The sequence below is a fragment of the Triticum aestivum genome, chromosome 4D, assembly GCF_018294505.1.
Source record: "Triticum aestivum cultivar Chinese Spring chromosome 4D, IWGSC CS RefSeq v2.1, whole genome shotgun sequence".
Taxonomy (NCBI): Eukaryota; Viridiplantae; Streptophyta; class Magnoliopsida; order Poales; family Poaceae; genus Triticum; species Triticum aestivum.
The window spans coordinates 177,035,382-177,053,214 of record NC_057805.1 but is presented as its reverse complement, the minus strand read 5'-3'; the positions used below and the strand labels follow the sequence as shown (position 1 = coordinate 177,053,214).

General features: G+C 44.8%; 1 protein-coding gene across 1 annotated transcript; it reads right to left on the bottom strand.

Annotated features, from left to right (window-relative positions):
- Nucleotides 1-11,047: 11,047 nt before the first annotated feature.
- Nucleotides 11,048-17,249, bottom strand: LOC123097143 (30S ribosomal protein S5). The gene is made up of 2 exons (XM_044518892.1): nucleotides 16,369-17,249; nucleotides 11,048-11,526 (listed from the first exon to the last, which is right to left on the bottom strand). Exons 1-2 carry the CDS (start codon nucleotides 17,082-17,084, stop codon nucleotides 11,277-11,279), a joined length of 966 nt encoding a protein of 321 aa, XP_044374827.1. The 5' UTR covers nucleotides 17,085-17,249; the 3' UTR covers nucleotides 11,048-11,276.
- Nucleotides 17,250-17,833: the final 584 nt, after the last annotated feature.

Here is a 17,833-nt window from a genome sequence, read left to right as displayed (position 1 = left end):
AGAGAAAATATCTGGTTGATGGATTCGAAGGAATCAGCACCTCCTAAGAAATTCCCTTACCACCGCGTGTATGGCTGTATGACTTGGGTTCTCAGCGATTCTGATGTTTCTGGTGTGGAGCAAAGGCGAGTTGTTCTGCCGAGGCCTTCTCTTCCGTTCGATCCGGGCGATCGTCCTGTGTGTGCGATCGATGCTGCTCTGACCGAGACCATGGAGAATTGCGGATCAAAAACTAGGAAGGGCTCTGCTGCTGTCTCCAGTCCTGCCTTGTTGGTCCTGCAGCAAGGAGGAGGATTCGAATTCCTTCAGAAAGCGTAGAGGGCTGTTAAAAAGTGGGGAAAAGGTGCTGACAGAGGCGCCACCGAAGCTTCCTCGCTGCCTAGCTGCCATGGTGACTTGGCTGAGGGTTTCTACAGCCAACTCTGGGCTCCTATAAATTCCCCCCCCCCACTCGAAAACCCTGAGGATTCCTCCACCCTCCCCCCCTCCGCCGCCGCCACCTCCCAAGAGCTCTCTGTGATGGCGGACAGTGGGCGTGGGCGCGGCAGAGGCAAAAACAAAGGAGGAAGATCTGATGGTGGCACCAATTGGAGGCAGGAATAGTCCCTGCAACCTCAGATGGGTGCTCCCCCGCCGTTCTTCGGTTATGGATTTCAGGGTGGCCTCCCTCCTTGGGGCTTCCCTGGGCAATTCCCTCCACAATTCCATCAACAGCAATGGGGAGGAGGTCCAGTTGGGCAATGGTATGGCCCGCCCCCACCCCAACTGGGGCAACAATCTGGGCAAGCTCCTATCGTTGCTCAAGATCAATCTGTTGGAGGATCTGAATCTCAGACTAGCGGCAAATCTCAGGGAAAAATCAGCAAAAAAAAGAAGCGAGACACTCAGAAGCCTGCTCCTGCCCCTGCTTCAGGTCTTATGGCTTACTCTGATGTGATTTGCTACAACTGTGGGGAACCAAGGCATCATTTAGATAAGTGCTCCAAACCTAAGAGTTGTTTTATCTGCAAAATGGTCACCCACAAGGTTGATAACTGCCCTGTCAGAAGGAAGCCGCATAACTCTGCTAGATATGTGGGAAGTGCTGCTCCAGGGTTAGGGTTCTATCACATAGACCCACCTGATGAAAATACTCGGTATCATGGCTCCTTGAAGAATGTGGGGATTGTTCTAGTTGAGGCTGGTGAAGTGACCAAACAGGAGCTTGCCACTGAGTTTGCAGACATCTATAAAACCAACTGGCCCTGGCCAATCAATGTCGTGGATGAATGAACATTTCTGGTCAATTCCCACCTGAGATAGATGTAGTTCAAGTTGCTAGATACCCATGCTTTGGCCTCAATAAAGACAATGTGGTAGTGAATGTTGAAGTCTGGAAAGGCAAGATTGAGGCTGAAGAGGAGCTCCAGGAAACTTGGATCAAAATTAGGAAGATGAACCCAAAATGGTGTGACTGGACTATGCTAGATCAAATCACCTCCACTTTAGGGGTCTTTCTGGATGTGGATTGGCAGCATAACTTCAAGTCGTTCTATGAAACTGTCAGGGTCAAAATCTCCTGCAAAGATCCCTCCAAAATCCCTGCTGAAAGGCTTTTTGGTGTTGGTGGTAAAATATACAGGTTGCTCATTGAAGTGGAATCCTTGACTGCCACTAAGACTGACACCTGCACCAGCCCTTCCTCTGGGACTTATGTATCTGCTACTGAGCTTGGCAATACCCTATCTGAAGATGCTGAATCCAACAGGAGTTCCAGAGCTGATTCATACAAAGGTCATGCAACTAATTCAGGGGCACCATCAAACAGAGGACAGTCCTTTGGCCACAACCAGATGCTGGGAGATTCTACCCCTACTTCTGTCCTTAAAACACATATCCCTGACTCTCCATACTCCCCCCAGCTCAGTAACCTTGAAAAGATCATGAATTTTGTGCATGGTGAGGCTGGTGGGTTTAACCTCCTCAGAGAAATGGAGCTTCTGGAAGATGATGATCTGATGGAATTAGAAGGCTCTGTAGATCTCCAAGAGGAGCAAGACACTCTGACTCAAGTTGATGACCTCCCAGACAACTTGGACTCTCAATACAACAATGACTTCCCTGCCCTCCCAAAAGACCTGCGCCCTCCCAAATGAGGCCCAGTTCATGCCACCAGAGACAATGCTAGGGTGGCTGCTGACAAGAGAACTATTATTGAAAAAGCCAAGCAGCTTAAAGAGGTTCAGAATCTGGAAGTACAATAACCCCAGGGTATGAAACACAATTCCTTTTCCAGTTTTAATGATCCTTCCTTCAATGCCATTGCTGCTAAGATTGGTGTAGATATTACCTCTCTTAATGATGACATTGAATGTACTTCCCTTAATCATGCCCTCCAAAACAGGACTGAAGGTTCTTCTTGTGAGGTTGTTTCTCTAGTTAACAATTCTAGCTTAGACTATGTAGATCCTCCTACTGAGCCGAATGAGGGTCTCTGGTCTCTTATTTGCAAGCATAAAGGGGGCAAGCACCCTAGGAACAACATTTCTACATGCATGCTCTGTTCTGGAACATTAGAGGTATTGCAGCTCCTGGTAGAAAAACCCTCATCATTGACACCATTAACAAGACTCATGCCACCATCCTAGGGTTCCAGGAAACCAAGGAGGAGTTCTCTCCTTCTTACCTCAAATCCCTTATTGGCAACAGGGATTTTGACTGGCATACCCTACCATCCAAAGGGTCTGCTGGAGGCATCTTGATGGGAGTAGATTTAAGCATTTTTTAGGTGGTTGCTTGGTCCCACCTAGATTTTTCTATTAGTTGTCTAGTTAAGTTGAAATCTATTGGTCACACTTTTAGGGTGATTACTGTTTATGGCTCTCCTTATGAAGAAGGAAAAGAAGCATTTATTTCTTAGCTTCATACTTTATTTTTAGATATTCACACTCCCACTCTGATTGGGGGTGATTTCAATCTAGTTAGGAATGCTGAAGATAAAAGTAATGGGTCTATCAATCATAAATGGAGTGACAACTTCAATGCCTGGATTGAGATATGGAGTTTACTTGAAATTAGGCTCTCTTCTAGGAAATTTACTTGGGCCAATAATCAAGTTGACTTGATTATGTCCCCCATTGACAGAATCTTTTGTGACACAGAACTAGATGGTTTTTTCCCTCTTTCTAGTTGTAGAGCTCTGCCTAGATGTGGCAGTGACCACACCCCTCTGCTCTGGGACTCTGGTCTTAATCAAGCCCCTAAGAGGAATAGCTTTAAATTTGAAAAGTGGTGGCTCCTTAGAGAAGATTTTACTGAATTAGTCAGGAAAATCTGGAATGAACCCACTGGAAGCAACTGCCCTCTGGAAAGCTGGCAAATCAAAATTAGGAGATTTAGGAAAACTACTAAAGGTTGTAACTCTAATGAAGAGGCCAATCTTACGAGATACAAAAGGATCCTTCTGCTTGAGTTTGATTCTCTAGATATTAAGGCTGAAACTTCTGACCTCTCTGTGGCTGAAACCAATAGATTGAATTTTGTCCATGGGGAGCTTAAGAAAATCTGGCTCCAGGAAGAAATTAAAGCCAAACAAAGATCTAGAGATAGGAATATTAAGGAGGGAGATAGGAACACTGCTTATTTTCATGCAGTTGCCAATCAGAGGAGGAGGAAAACCCTTATTCACTCCCTGGATGGCCCCAATGGCCCTGTTACTGAGGTAGATGCTATGCTGAAAGTGGCTAGTGACTTTTACAAAGACCTGTTTAAGAAAGAAAACCCTTCTGGTTTCTCTCTGCAAAACAACTTCTTCTCTGCTTCTAAAAAAGTCTCTCTTGCTAAAAATGAGATGCTTGAAGCACCTTTTTCAGAGGCAGAGGTGAAGGAAGCTATTTTCAGCTCCTATCCTGATGGGTCTCCTGGCCCAGATGGAATTCCTTTCTTGTTTTACCAGCATTTTTGGGACTTGGTGAAAAAGACCTCATGGATCTTTTCCAAGCCTTTCATAGAGGAGAGTTGGATATCTACAGGCTTAATTTTGCTATGCTCTCCCTTATTCCTAAAGAACCTGAGGCCACTTCTATGAAGAAATTCAGGCCCATCAGTCTGATTAACTATAGTTTTAAGATTTTCTCTAAAGTCCTCACTACTAGGCTCTCTAAAGTTTTGCAGAGGTTGGTTGCCAGCAACCAATCCGCATTTCTCAAGGGGAGGTATATATTAGAAAGTGTGGTTACTGCTCATGAGGTCCTTTACTCTGTTCATTCAGGTGGGGATAAAGGGCCGGTGCTTAAACTGGACTATGAGAAAGCCTTTGATAAGGTAGACCTCAATTTCCTTATGAAGCTCTTGGAGCTCAGGGGTTTTGGGGGTAAATGGACTAGCTGGATCCAGCAACTCACTCATGGGGGGTCGGTTGGGGTCAAACTAAACAGCTGTGAGAGTGATTTTTCCTTGCTGGCAAAGGCCTTAGACAAGCTGACCCTATCTCCCCTCTTCTGTTTAACTTGGTAGTGGATGTCCTCACTAAAATGTTAAGCAAAGCTGCTGACAATAGTTTGATAGCAGGGCTCTGCCCTGAGGTTTGTCCTGGTGGCATCATCTTCCTGCAATATGCAGATGATACCATCCTTTTCCTAGATAATGACTCCACACATGCTAGCAACCTGAAAACCGTTCTGACTTGTTTTGAGCAATTCTCAGGGATGAGAATTAACTACTCCAAAAGTGAGCTCATCCCTATCAACATGGATGATCAGGAGCTAGCTGATTTTCTTTCTATTCTAGTTTGTAGTAAAGGTAACTTCCCCATTAAGTACTTAGGCATTCCTCTTCACTATGATAAGCTGAGAAGAGAAGATATCTAACCACTTCTAGATAAAATCATTAAAAGGATTGCAGGGTGGAGGGGTAAACTCCTTTCTTACAGAGGGAGGTTGATCCTCATCCAAGCCTGTTTGGTTAGCATCCCAGTGTACCTCCTTTCCTTCTTCAAATTCCCTAAATGGGCAGTGAACCTCATCAACTCTCAGATGTCACACTGCTTGTGGAATGATTTTGAAGGTCATAGGAAACTCCACCTTGCTAACTGGGGCCTAGTCTCTATGAAAAAAGACTTTGGAGGCTTAGGTATACCTAACCTTCAAGAAATTAACATCTGCCTCCTAGGATCTTGGATCAAGAGATACTATGAGGCAGACCAGAAACCCTGGAAGTTGCTCATTAATCATAAGTACTTGGCGAATAGAACTAATATTTTTGCCCCCTCCTCCAACCTTAAGACTTCTAGATTCTAGAAAGGTTTAAAATCTATTATCCATGCTGTGAAATTTGGCTATAGATGGAGCATAGGGGATGGGAGCAGAACCAGGTTTTGGGAAGATACTTGGTTTGGCACATCCCCCCTAGCAGTCCAATTTTGGCATGTCTACTCTGTCTGCAATGAGCAAAATAAATGTGTGAATGAAATCTGGGATGGGCAATGCCTAAAACTCTCTTTCAGAAGGAACTTTAGTGACAGCCTCATGGAACAATGGTTTCAGCTGGAGGAAATTGCCAAAAGCATTGTCTTTACTGCTGATCCAGATGCCCTGATCTGGCAACTAGACAACAAGGGGCAGTACTCTTCCAGCTCCCTCTATCATATTATCAATTTTAGAGGGGTCCAGCCCATGTTTATTTCTGCAGTCTGGAAACTGAGAGTCCCTCCTAAAATTCATGTTTTTCTCTGGCTCCTCTCAAAAAATAAATTGATGACCAGAGACAATCTTAGGAAAAGACAAACCCCTTGAGTGTGTTTATTGTTTGGAGCAAGAATCCTGCTCTCACCTCTTTTTTGACTGTACTGTCGCTAGACACCTCTGGGTCCCTGTTGATAAATTTTTCTCTATTCAAACTGGCTCTTCCTTTGAATCTGTAGCCAGGTTCTGGATTGCTACTAAAAAGTGCTCGGTTTTAAATACTGTTAGCTCAGTTGTCCTTTGATGCCTCTGGAAATATAGGAATGCTATGATTTTCAGGAACACCTCCTGGATTTCTGTTCCGCGGGTCTAGAGGTTGATCAGGAACACGGTGAGGAACTAGGCGATCCTCTCCTCCGGATCAGACAAGGACAAGTTGATGTCCTTTGTGGAAACCCTCTCAAAAACCCTTCAGGAACCTTTGGTGATCACAAATGGCTGAACAAAGCTCGCCCTGCCCTGGGGCTGGAACCGTGGACTCGGCTCAAGATCTCTAAAGATGATGATGGGCTCTTGTCGCCAAAAAAGAGAGACATCCACCACGTCGTGCCCTCCAGCCCGGTGTCTCCGCTCCCTGCCTGCTGGTCACTGCAGGCGGACGCTGCCCCTCGTCTGAAGGCCATGAAGACATCCCTGGCTCCTCCCTGTGCCCTTTGAGTGCATCTTCTTAGCTGCTTTTGCCTTTTGGCACCATTCGAGTTGCCTTGTAATAAAAATGATCCCTAGACTTCAGATGTTTCCCTTTCAGTTTGCTTAGAACTACTCTTTAGAGCTGCTGTATCAGACTGATGTGCGTGGTTTCGTTCTCCGCAATGGAACCGGGGAGGTGCTCCCTGTTTTTCTAAAAAAATGACAACAAGCCGATAGCACCCGGCTCGGAGTTCACCCGGACAAGCGAGCATGCAGCGGCGAGCCAGGTCAACCAAGCACGCATAAGTGCCCGGCCGCATGGACGCACCCGGCTCGTGAGGCCGGGAGTAATTGACAAAAAACTACCACATTTCACGTAAGCGTCCCACAGAACTACCACTTTTTGAAAACTGACCAAAAACTCCAGTTTAGCGCTGATTTCGTGACAAAAAACTACCACATCCCGTTGATGACCGATTGAAGCGTTTTAAACGTCTTTTTGACAGATCCGGCCCACCTGTCAGGACGGAGGCCGTGCTAGCTGCTAATGGCACTCGCCTAGCGCCCGTTAGCCACGCGCGTCGGTCGGGCCCGGTCGGACCAGGACTAACCTGGCCGACCGGCTCGCTCGTCGTCCCACCACCTCACTCTTCCCCTCCCCCCCCCCCCGAGCTCACTCGCTCACTCACTCTGCTCCTCTGCTCTCCACTACTCCTCTTCTTCTTCTCCCACTCCGGCGACGCCGCGACCATGCCGTCGTGGCCCAACAGCAACGAGACCTCTGACGATGACGAGTACATGAGCGAGTTCAGTAGCATGCAGATGGAGTATTTTGTAAGTCAGCTCGGTCTCTCCTCTCCTCTCCTCTGCTAGGGTTAGGGTTAGGATTTGAAGAAGGATAGGGATTTCTCCATTTAAGTTCATGTATGCGAGTTGTAGTTGATATATATGTGTTTCCTGCTGCAGCAAACTCCAGATACTGTGATAGATCCAAGCTTTTCTGGGCTTGTGACTGAATCTGACCGTAGGTGCATCCTGATCCCTTCAAACATTGTCCTTATTGGTTTGGATCTAACATCAAGTATTATCTTGTTGAAGACTTCACTAAGGTTGTTCACAGCTAGATCTGTTTTGCAAGTATGGTCCATAGCATACCTAGCCCAAGCAGAGACTTCTATATTTTTAATCCATTTCCAAGCATCCTCACACTGTGCTTTCAGCTCTGCCATCCCTAATTCATGCCCATGTCTAGTATAAGAGTAGCTAGCCTTGTCAACACACTTCTTTAATTCTTTGCTTCTGTAACCAGCTGATTGGAAGTTGGCATATATGTGCCTAAGACAGAATCTTTAAGGTGAATCAGGGAACACTTCATTTATTGCCTTAAGTAATCCCTGTACATTCACAAAATAGATCTACATATGAACACACTCACATAATTCAGTGAATTACTATAGCAACTATGATCAATGATTTAGTTTCTAACCTTTTGCCTGTCAGATATTATTGTGTATGTTCCAAATTTGTTGCCACTACCAATGCAGCATCTCAACTGAGTTAAAAACCAAGTCCAGCTGTCTCCATCTTCCTTGTCAACCACACCAAAAGCTATAGGGTAAATGTTGTTGTTGCCATCCCTTCCTGTGGCAGCAAGAATTTGTTGTCCAGTGGTTAACTTGATGAAACATCCATCAAGCCCTGGATGGAGTCACACATTAGCTACAGAAGAAAATTGACACACAAATATGTACAACACAATCAGGAAATATTTACCTATAAATGGTCTACAACCATTAAGAAACCCTTCCTTTGAAGCTGCCAAACAGTAGAACATGTACTTGAATCTAGAAGTGGGTGCAGGGTTTTCTGGGTCAACAAATGTTGTTACAGTACACCTTCTCCCAGGGTTTGTATCAAGAACAGCTTGAAGATAATCCCTCGGCCTCAAGTACTACTGCTTGTGGTCACCCTGCACCACACCAACAGCCTTCCTCCTTGCCCTATAGGCAACACTTCTTGAAACATCAACTGAGAATTTAGTCTTAGTCTTCTTTATTAATGCATCCACAGGAGATCTAATGTCTTCTCTCAATGTTGGTTGTACTGATTTGGACAACCACTTTGCAGTAACCTTTGTGGTCTCTGCACATGCTCCATAAGTATGCAGCATATCACACTTCTTGATGCAGAAAGTTTTTTCATGAGCTATCTTAGATGCACTGATATGAAAATCACATCCATGGGCTCTCTCTGAGCACCAAACAATAATCCTATCAGGGGCATTTCTGTGATACTGGAAATTCCTCAGAGTCCTGATGTGAAAATTCCTAAGTGCATCTATGAACTCATAAACAGTGGTGAAGCACAATCCCTTACAAAACTGTTCATGTGGATCTGGAAGCTTCTTATTGAACCATACCCTATCCTTTGACTTCTTCAACACTCTCTTCCTGCCACTTGCTAGTTTGAAAGCTCCTTCAGGCTCTTCTTCTTCATCACTAATGCCAACATCACCAGGAAAACAAAATTCATCTGCTTCAGGAAACTAGTCTGGTTTTACCTCTTTCTGAACCTCTTGGTGGGATCTAATGGTTGGACCAGGGTTTCTGACTGGCTTAAGTTTCTGGACCACTGATGTATCTACTTCTGCAGCTTCTTCTTCAGAGGGGGGAACCTGGATGTGATTGCACATTGTTGTCATCTGAACCTGACTGCACATCATCAAAAATAAATTCAGACACATCAGTGTCACCTTCAAAATGGTTAAAGTCATCTTCCATCTGCAGACTACTTTTCTTAAGCTCATCCTTTCTGTCAATGACTGCATCCACCAACTTTGTGCAACTTTGTTGAGTGTTAATGCAATGTTCAGCAAAATAACTATCTCTATTTTCATCTGCATTACATGGCTCATCTGCTCTGACAACTCGTATGTTCACACTCTTCTCCTTCTCAAAGTGAATCAACATCTGCTGCACATCATGTTCAGAACCAAGATGCTCCATACCTTCTATTCCTTTCTCCTCATCGACAACATAGTACATATAATCATCAGCTGAGTAGCCCTCACTCCGAATGAGAGAAACCATAGTCAAAAATGATATGTCTGACTGGTAAATTCCTCTAACCACAGATTCTCTGGCTAAGAAATGGAACCAAATTTCCCACTTGGGGTCATCAATACTGCACCACAAATTGGAAAATTTATAATTAAATGGTCTGCACAATATTTGGTGTCTAACAGTTCAAATTTTCTATTTTCTGACATTTTGGATTCAGTCACAGCAAAACAAATTGTTAATGTTCCCAACAGATTTCAATTCCTGTTGTGCTCAAACATGGTTCTAATGTAAATCTAACTATGCAACTATCCTATATATCGTGATTCCTAACAAAACAAATCATTTCAGAAAAACAATTACAGATCGGACAACAGGACAAGGAAGCAGGACAAGGAAGCTTGCCATACCTCGCGCCGCCAGCAGGACAAGGAAGCTTGCGCCGGCCTCGAGCTGCGCCTCTTCTCTTCGACGCTGCTACACGCCGCCTCACAATCGTCTGGGACGGCTCAGGTTGAGGCTGGGATTGGTTTTCGAGGAGAAAGCTACTGCTGCCTAGCCAGTTATCAACCTCAACGAAGACGGCATCCCCGCCGCCCAGCACGTCGGGGGGCGCTCCTCCAAACGATTCGGCGCCGGAGTTTGGATCTGCCGCCGCCATGAATGAAGACGGCTAGGTTAGTGAGCTCGCGGGGGGGGGGGGGGAGAGTGAGGTGGTGGGACGACGAGCGAGCCGGTCGGCCAGGTTAGTCCTGGTCCGACCGGGCCCGACCGACGCGCACGGCTAACGGGCGCCAGGCGAGCGCCGTTAGCCGTTAGCGCGGCCTCCGTCCTGACAGGTGGGCCGGATCTGTCAGAAAGACGTTTAAAATGCTTCAATCGGTCATCAACGCGATGTGGTAATTTTTTGTCATGAAATCAGCGCTAAACTGGAGTTTTTGGTCAGTTTTCAAAAAGTGATAGTTCTGTGGGACGCTTACGTGAAATGTGATAGTTTTTTGTCAATTACTACGAGGCCGGCCATGCAACGCTCACACGCCGAGCCGGGCGCACGCGCGTACATGTTTCTCTTTAAGTAATGCTGATATTGCAGAGTAACCCTACGTACAAAAATTCGACACAAATATAACACTAAATAGCCGCCCAGGTAGCAAGGATGATAATCTACAAGGCAAAGTTGAGCTGCAAACTAGACTTTAAATTGCTTATCTGGTCTTGAATTGATCCTTGGAAAGGCATCCATCCTGAGCATAAGTATTGCTGGCCGCATGCATTCTTCGGATGCAGACGCCTCCTTTTCTCAAAAAAAAAAAGTATTGCCAGCATTTGTACGGAGGATCTCTGGTTTCGATAGTGAAATCTCCACGGGACACACACGTGTAGTCAGGTAGACACAAATTTTTGCTCTGCATCATTTCTCTTGTATTCAGGCGGCGATGTAATAATAATAATAACCAAAAAATATTTTGTGCTTCTTCTGGCAGTGCAGATCAGGGATAGCATCACGATGCCCAGTTCATATTCTTGTTCATGCTTTACCAATCTGTAACAAACTCAGTAACCAGAAAAAAGAGCAGTTTTGTAGATTTGCTACATGTATTTGGAGACCAACTTAATTTTCTACAATGCCAGAGGAGATTAAGGAAGAAAACTTGACGAACAATCGTCCATAGTATGCAAAGTCCGACCCACCTTAGTTCAACCAAGTGAACTAAATTTTCAGAAGTCATATAGAGTACCCCCAAAGGGTACCCCCATTTGCACCCCTATTTATCCCAATATATAGATACAACAGAAAACAAACTCAAGAAATACAGTAGAGAAAAAAGAAAAGAATTCCCTCAGGCAGTTGAATGATTTTGTTTTATCATTTCCATAACTCCTCCATTGGAAGTCCACGCTCTGCAGCGACGTCTGAGAACTGTCTCATCATTTGCGTCGCCTTGACGGTAGCCCTTGCATTGTTGAGGGGGTTCTTGCTTCGCAGCTGCTTCCCAAGAGCATTTTCTACTCCAGCCATCTCCAGCACAACCCTCACAGCTCCACCTGCAGTGACACCAGATCCAGGGCAAGCAGGCCTCAGCATGACCTTCGCTGCTCCATAGTTCGCCTCAGCTCTGTTTGTGGTACAAGAATAAATAAACAGGAAACAGTTCTCAGAATGGTACAAACGTTCAACCTTATTGTAAATAGACTAATAGAGTGAGTTGTTCAACAGGAAGAGGAGAAAATGGGTTGATATTACTATAACAACAGAGCACAGGCTTACAGTCATATATTTCTACGTGAACAGCTAGTGAGACCAAAGGCTCTACTTACTTTTGGAATACTCCTATCTACTGCAATTATCAGATGAAAGAAGAATTCCTAGAAATTCAATGTATTGTAGATTAATCAAATACTTCCTCTGTCCCAAATTATAAGACTTTTTTGGTAGGCCTACCAAAAGCATCTTATAATTTGGGCGGAGGTAGTACTACATAACAGTTATGGTGCCCTTGTGGTATAAGATACACAATTTATAGAAGTTAGAAAGTACAACAAACACAACCATATTTCCAAATAGAAACATGCTATGTACTCCTATGTATTATAGAACTTGGTCAAGCAATTCCACAATATCTATAAGCTATGTCTATTCAATGGAGCACAGTTCATGGTAAGGAGCAATCACATCAGATACATTTGTCCTGTGCTTAGAGAATTGTCAATTTGAAGGGGAGCCTTGGGGCAGTGGTAAAGCTGCGTACAATAGACCCAAAGTGGTCGGACCCTTCGCAGGACCCTGCGCAAGCAGGAGCTACATGCACCGGGCCGCCCTTTTTTAGAGAATTGCCAATTCGGAACACATTCCGGCATATATTCAAGATGCGGGATACAATCGTAGGAAGATGTTGATGACCCCAATTAGAAAGGCATTTGATGTCTCGTAATACTCTGATCATATATGAGGAAAAGAAGAGAGAAGAAAAAGGATGTATTGGCTTCCGCGAAGATACAGCTTGACTAATCCAGCTCCAGCATACTGCAAGAACTTTACTACCTCTCTCCATGCTTGCTTACCTTTCTGTTCTCCACAAACGAGGTGAAGTCAAGGCAAACCAGATAGTTATTGTGGTGTTCGAGATGAGCAGCAATACTAGTAGAGATAGCAGTGCCATGAAGCGACTGCGCTAACTAGGTTAGAATAATCCAATTGATTATGCTGGAAAGCCTGGAGCGAATTCTTGCAGTGTTCATATTTCAAGTCAAAAACTCCTCTAGTGTAAAACATAAAATATTTTTTCTCAAACATGCTTTCTTTGATTACCTGTACAAGACAGCAAAGTAAAAATCTACTCCAGCAGCGTGACAATGCACTTAATGACACCATGACTTTTTTAGATGATGACACGACACTTTATGACAGAGCAAGAAATTTCAACTAAGAAATTCTGAAGGTTTACAATTGGCTCAGGCAAATAGGAAAATATTCAAAAGACATGTATGAAAGCAAATCTGGAGTAACTAACTAAAGGTTGAGTTGATCTTCATTATTTGAAACTTCAAAATTATTGTATAAAATTTTCTCAATCATGCAATGCTTGACAGATTTGACATGGGAGGAGTCCGTTAAGAGAGACCTGAAGGATTGGAGTATCACCAAAGAGCTAGCTATGGACAGGGGTGCGTGGAAGCTTGATATCCATGTGCCAGAGCCATGAGTTGGTTGCGAGATCTTATGGGTTTCACCTCTAGCCTACCCCAACTTGTTTGGGACTAAAGGCTTTGTTGTTGTTGTTGTTGGTGTTGTTGTTGTTGTTGTTGTTGTTGTTGTTGTTGTTGTTGTTGTTGTTGTTGTATGCAATGCTTGACAGATGAAAGATAAACAATATTTATCTAAAACATGTTCTAAATAATAACTCATGAAAGGTTTGTAAAGGTCATGCTGTGCTATGCGAAAAATCACTCCACCAATATTCAATACCAACAGAGAAATTAAAGTACGCTATTGTAAAGGTTTGCCATTGGACCATCGAAACAAGAGGAACATTGAAAACACATATGTCATATATTGAAACAGAGGTATTTACTCGGGATTGGGATTTGCTTCAATATTTAGTGCTTCCAAATTCTTGTCCAATGACAAGATAATAAACACTATTAAGCTCACGCATAAAATCTATATCTATACTACGAGCTGAGTATGATATTTCCATGTCATCCATCGAAAAATAATTATTGTGATTTCATAATTCTCATCCAACAGTCGTCCAAAAGTTAGGCATATGAAATGATTTGGAAGCACTGGAATCTGTGGACGGTTTCATAATTCTCATCCAACAGTCGTCCAAAATCTATTTGGATGATTGTTATTATACTGGTCGCACGGTGGTCCTGCAAGCTGTGGCAAACCGAAAATGAGAGTGCCCTGTGGTGTTCGGCTGGAGCAGTGGGGCTCCATGAGTTGCTCATTCACCCTAAACGTGTAACCCCATGTTCTGGGGGCTGGTCGTTTACCTTTTCATGTGTGGGGGCAAGCCAAGAATTATTTGTCTTTCATGAGTCATGTCGTGTTTTGGGTTGTGTTCTGCAGATGAGTCGGGTGTGTTGGGTTGAGGGAGTTTTCTCTCTCTTCCTTGTACATTTTTCTTTCTTCTTAATGAAATGATACTCAGCTATTCTGCGTGTTCGAGAAAAAAATAAATCATGTGCATGTGTTTTATTTGCCGGTTGAATGTTGAGGTATGTGTGGCTCAATTTACGCTTGCTAACAAGTGCATTGCACGTATACGATTGCAAGTTTAAGCTAATGGCAGTAACTGAATCAATCACCATTAGCTCTGTGTACAACAAGAAAAATGATCCATGTAGGTAGAATTTCAGGAATGCATGCCAGAGCTTAACTATTGCTGACTTGTCCAAGAATGACACTCCCTAGTAGGCAACTAATTAGTAATAACACAACAACTGCATCTGCAATGTGTGGTAAATTGAGAGAATGTTACGTTTTCCATGGAATTCGTTCTACGAATTTCTCAGGCATGTGTTGGTTCATACTTGATCACCACTGTTGTGGCTTGCCACAATTTTGCCTAAGCGCTTAACTGTGGGAATGTTCTGCATCAGTTTTGCCTAAGCCTGCTTAGTTGTGCCAAGTTAACCTTGAACCAAACAAACTTACGGCCTCTTTGATTCAAAGGATTTCTAAAGAAATTTTGGAGGATTCTAATAATTAGGATTTTTTTCGTGCGTGGGTTGGTTGATTAGTAGGGTTACAATCCATAGTAAATTTTCCGTAGGATTTAATTGTACTAGCTTTAATAAGGGAATTTTTCATCACTTCATATACTAATCCTGAATGGAGGCAACAAATGTCGGCTTACGTTTCAAAACAGGTGTTGGAGTTATGGTTAATGATGACATCCGTCATTATGTCCAAACCCAGAAGGGCTTGAGGCAAGGTGACCCTATTGTCGCAAATATTGTTTAATATGGTGGCGATATGTTGGCTAATTCTCAAAGCAAGGGCTAAGGAGGATGGTCAGGTTGGGGTCCTTATCACTATCTTGTCAAGGGGGGGGGTTGGTGTCCATCCTCCAGTATGCGGATGGCATGGTCATTTTTATGGAACATGACCTTCAGAAAGCAATAATATGAAGTTGATCCTCTGTCTTTTTGAACAACTTTCGAGTCTAAAAATTAATTTGCACAGAAGTGAGCTCTTCTGTTTTGGTATGGCCAAAGAGGAGAGTCGGTATAGGCAACTGTTTAGTTGTGAGATGGGGTCCCTTCCATTACGTACCTCAAAATTCCCATTCACCACCGCAAGCTCACTGACAAGGAATGAAAAATAATTGAAGACTGCTTCGAAAAAACTCTTAGTTGGAAGGGTAAGCTCTTGTCATATGGAGGACGACTTACCCTCATCAATGTTGTTCTTACTTGCCTACCGATGTCCATGACCTCCTTTTTTGAGATACCCAAAGGGGTGCTTAAACGGCTAGACTTTTACCGGTCTAGGTTCTTCTGGCAATGCGAGGAGCAGAAGCGGAAGTACAGACTTGCTAAATGGGACATTTTGTGTAGGCCTAAGGATTAAGGTTGGGTATTGTAGAGCTAATGGAGTGTCACCCAACTAGGTATCTTCCCAAAAGCTCGTCGATTGGCCATCACCAACCTTTAAAGGATCCATTGGAAGTCAATATTGGGGCCAGCCCTTTAAACATTCAATTCCGTAGAGATTCAATTGGTGAAAAATGGACTAAGTGGATCCATTTAGTTGGTAGATTGATGTCGATCAATCTAAATCAAATGCCAGATACATTCCAATGCAGATTGACTTCCAATGGGGTCTTCACCATGAAGTCAATGTATGCGGAGCTTATGAATTCTGGGCCAATTTTCGTAGGAAGCATATTTGGAAAACTTAAGTCCTTTCTAAGATTAAAGTGTTCATGTGGTTTTTCCAAAGGGAGGTACGTAGTTCTTACCAAAGATAATCTTGCAAAACGTAATTGGCATGATAGCAAAAAGAGTTGTTTTTGTCATCAAGAGGAAACAATTCATCATTTATTCTTGTATGGCCATTCACTACCTTGATTTGGCGACAATTCATATTACCTACTCCCTCCGTAAACAAATATAAGAGCGTTTAGATCAGTAAAGTAGAGAACTAAACGCTCTTATATTTCATTACAGAGGTAGTACAATTTGCCACCACCAACGAGTATACCTGATCTGTTCGGAAACTGGTTGGGTGGTATTCATCATAATACGATTAATAATATGGTTGTGCATCGCTTGATGCAGAGGCCAGGGTACTCCCCTTTTCGAAAGAAAGGAAAAATCCTATATCATTGAAGATGACATTGTCATTACATTCCTGTGTTTTTTCTATTCCTGCATTTTAGAAATAATGTGAATGAAAGAAGCCCCACACCTCATGCAATTCAAGAACAACTAGCGATGTGACTGACCTGTGCGGGAAGGTGCAGTACTTGGTTAGTGGCACTGTAACGAGATTGCGGCGGCCGTTCATGGCAGCCTTGGTGATGGCCTCTGAGACTTCTTTGGCCTTGCCGACGCCAACACCAACGTGTCCCTTCATGTCGCCGACCACGACTAGGGCGCGGTAGGAGAGCTGCCTCCCACCCTTGACGACCTTGGTGACTCGGCTGACCTGCACGACACGCTCGCTGAACTCGTCGTTGGGGCGCTGCTCCCGGTCCATGTCGACGGGGTCCACCACTTTCACCTCGAACACGTTGTTCCCCATCAACGACTCGCCGCTGAAGGCCGGCCCGTAGAGCGACTCGTAGGCTGCTGCCACGTCCTCTGGTGATTCCGGCGGCAACTCGTCGAACGGCGCCGGCTCGATGTATCCCTCCGGTGGTGCCGCGAACTGAAACTCCGTAGAGGACACCGCCTCCGGCTGCGGCTTCTCGTCGTCCTCGTCCCCGAAGGCGGCTTCCGCAGAATCCTCCGCCTCCCCTTCCTCATCCTCTTCTTGGTAGGAGGCCGAACCGTCCCGGGTGGAGAACTTGGAGACAGGGAGCAGGAGGCGGCGGGAGGTGGAGATACGGGCTTTGGGGCAGAGACGGAGGCGCTGTTGAAGGAAGGAGAACAGTGCGGGAACAACGTGGGCGGCAGTGGAGGTGGTGGCCATCGCCATGGCTGTGGCGGTGGCCGCCATTTTGGCAGGTTCTTGGGGTGATGCTCCGGCGAGGGGAGGCGAGGCCGCGAGGGAGCGGAGGAGCAGAGAAGTGCTGGGGTGGCAATGTGGGAGTTGCTCGGCTTATCCTCTTCTGTTATCCGCTGTTTAATCCTCGAGGAATCTGGGCAGGGCTGCAAAATGAATCCGCTGGGCTGGCTCGCTCTTGCAGCCATCGGCCCACGCGGGCCTGGTTGCTTGATCTCCCCACAAGTTCTAATTCTCTCCCACAAAATCATCAATATGGAGTTCAGGTTCAAAAATAAATTGGAATACTGGAGATGCTAAAAAATAGTTACGTTAAAGACCTGCAAACGCCTTCATAAACAGCATCATAACCTTTATCTTTGGAGGTTGGGTGGGGCTGTTTCGGAGCGCACTTTAGATATAATCGGACGCACTGGAGTGAAGTTCGAGCTTTTTCCTCCTACCTTACCAATGACGTAGTCATGTGTTCCAATCCTGGCATACTAGCCCATGAATGGCAGCCGCATGTCTCGCCCACCAACGCTTGTTTACCTTCTCCACGCGATGTTCCATGTCGGGCTGCGCCCTTTTCCCACTGTAGCTTATATAAACCGGTTGATGCTCTCATCTTCGCCGGAGTCACCTATCTTCCTCTCGACCACCATCTTCGTGCGTACCCACCTCGCATCGGCCATGTCGGAACAAGGCACCTGCGTGAACCCATCCTGGGCGAGATCCTCGAGTAGTGCATCGCCCTTTGGTAC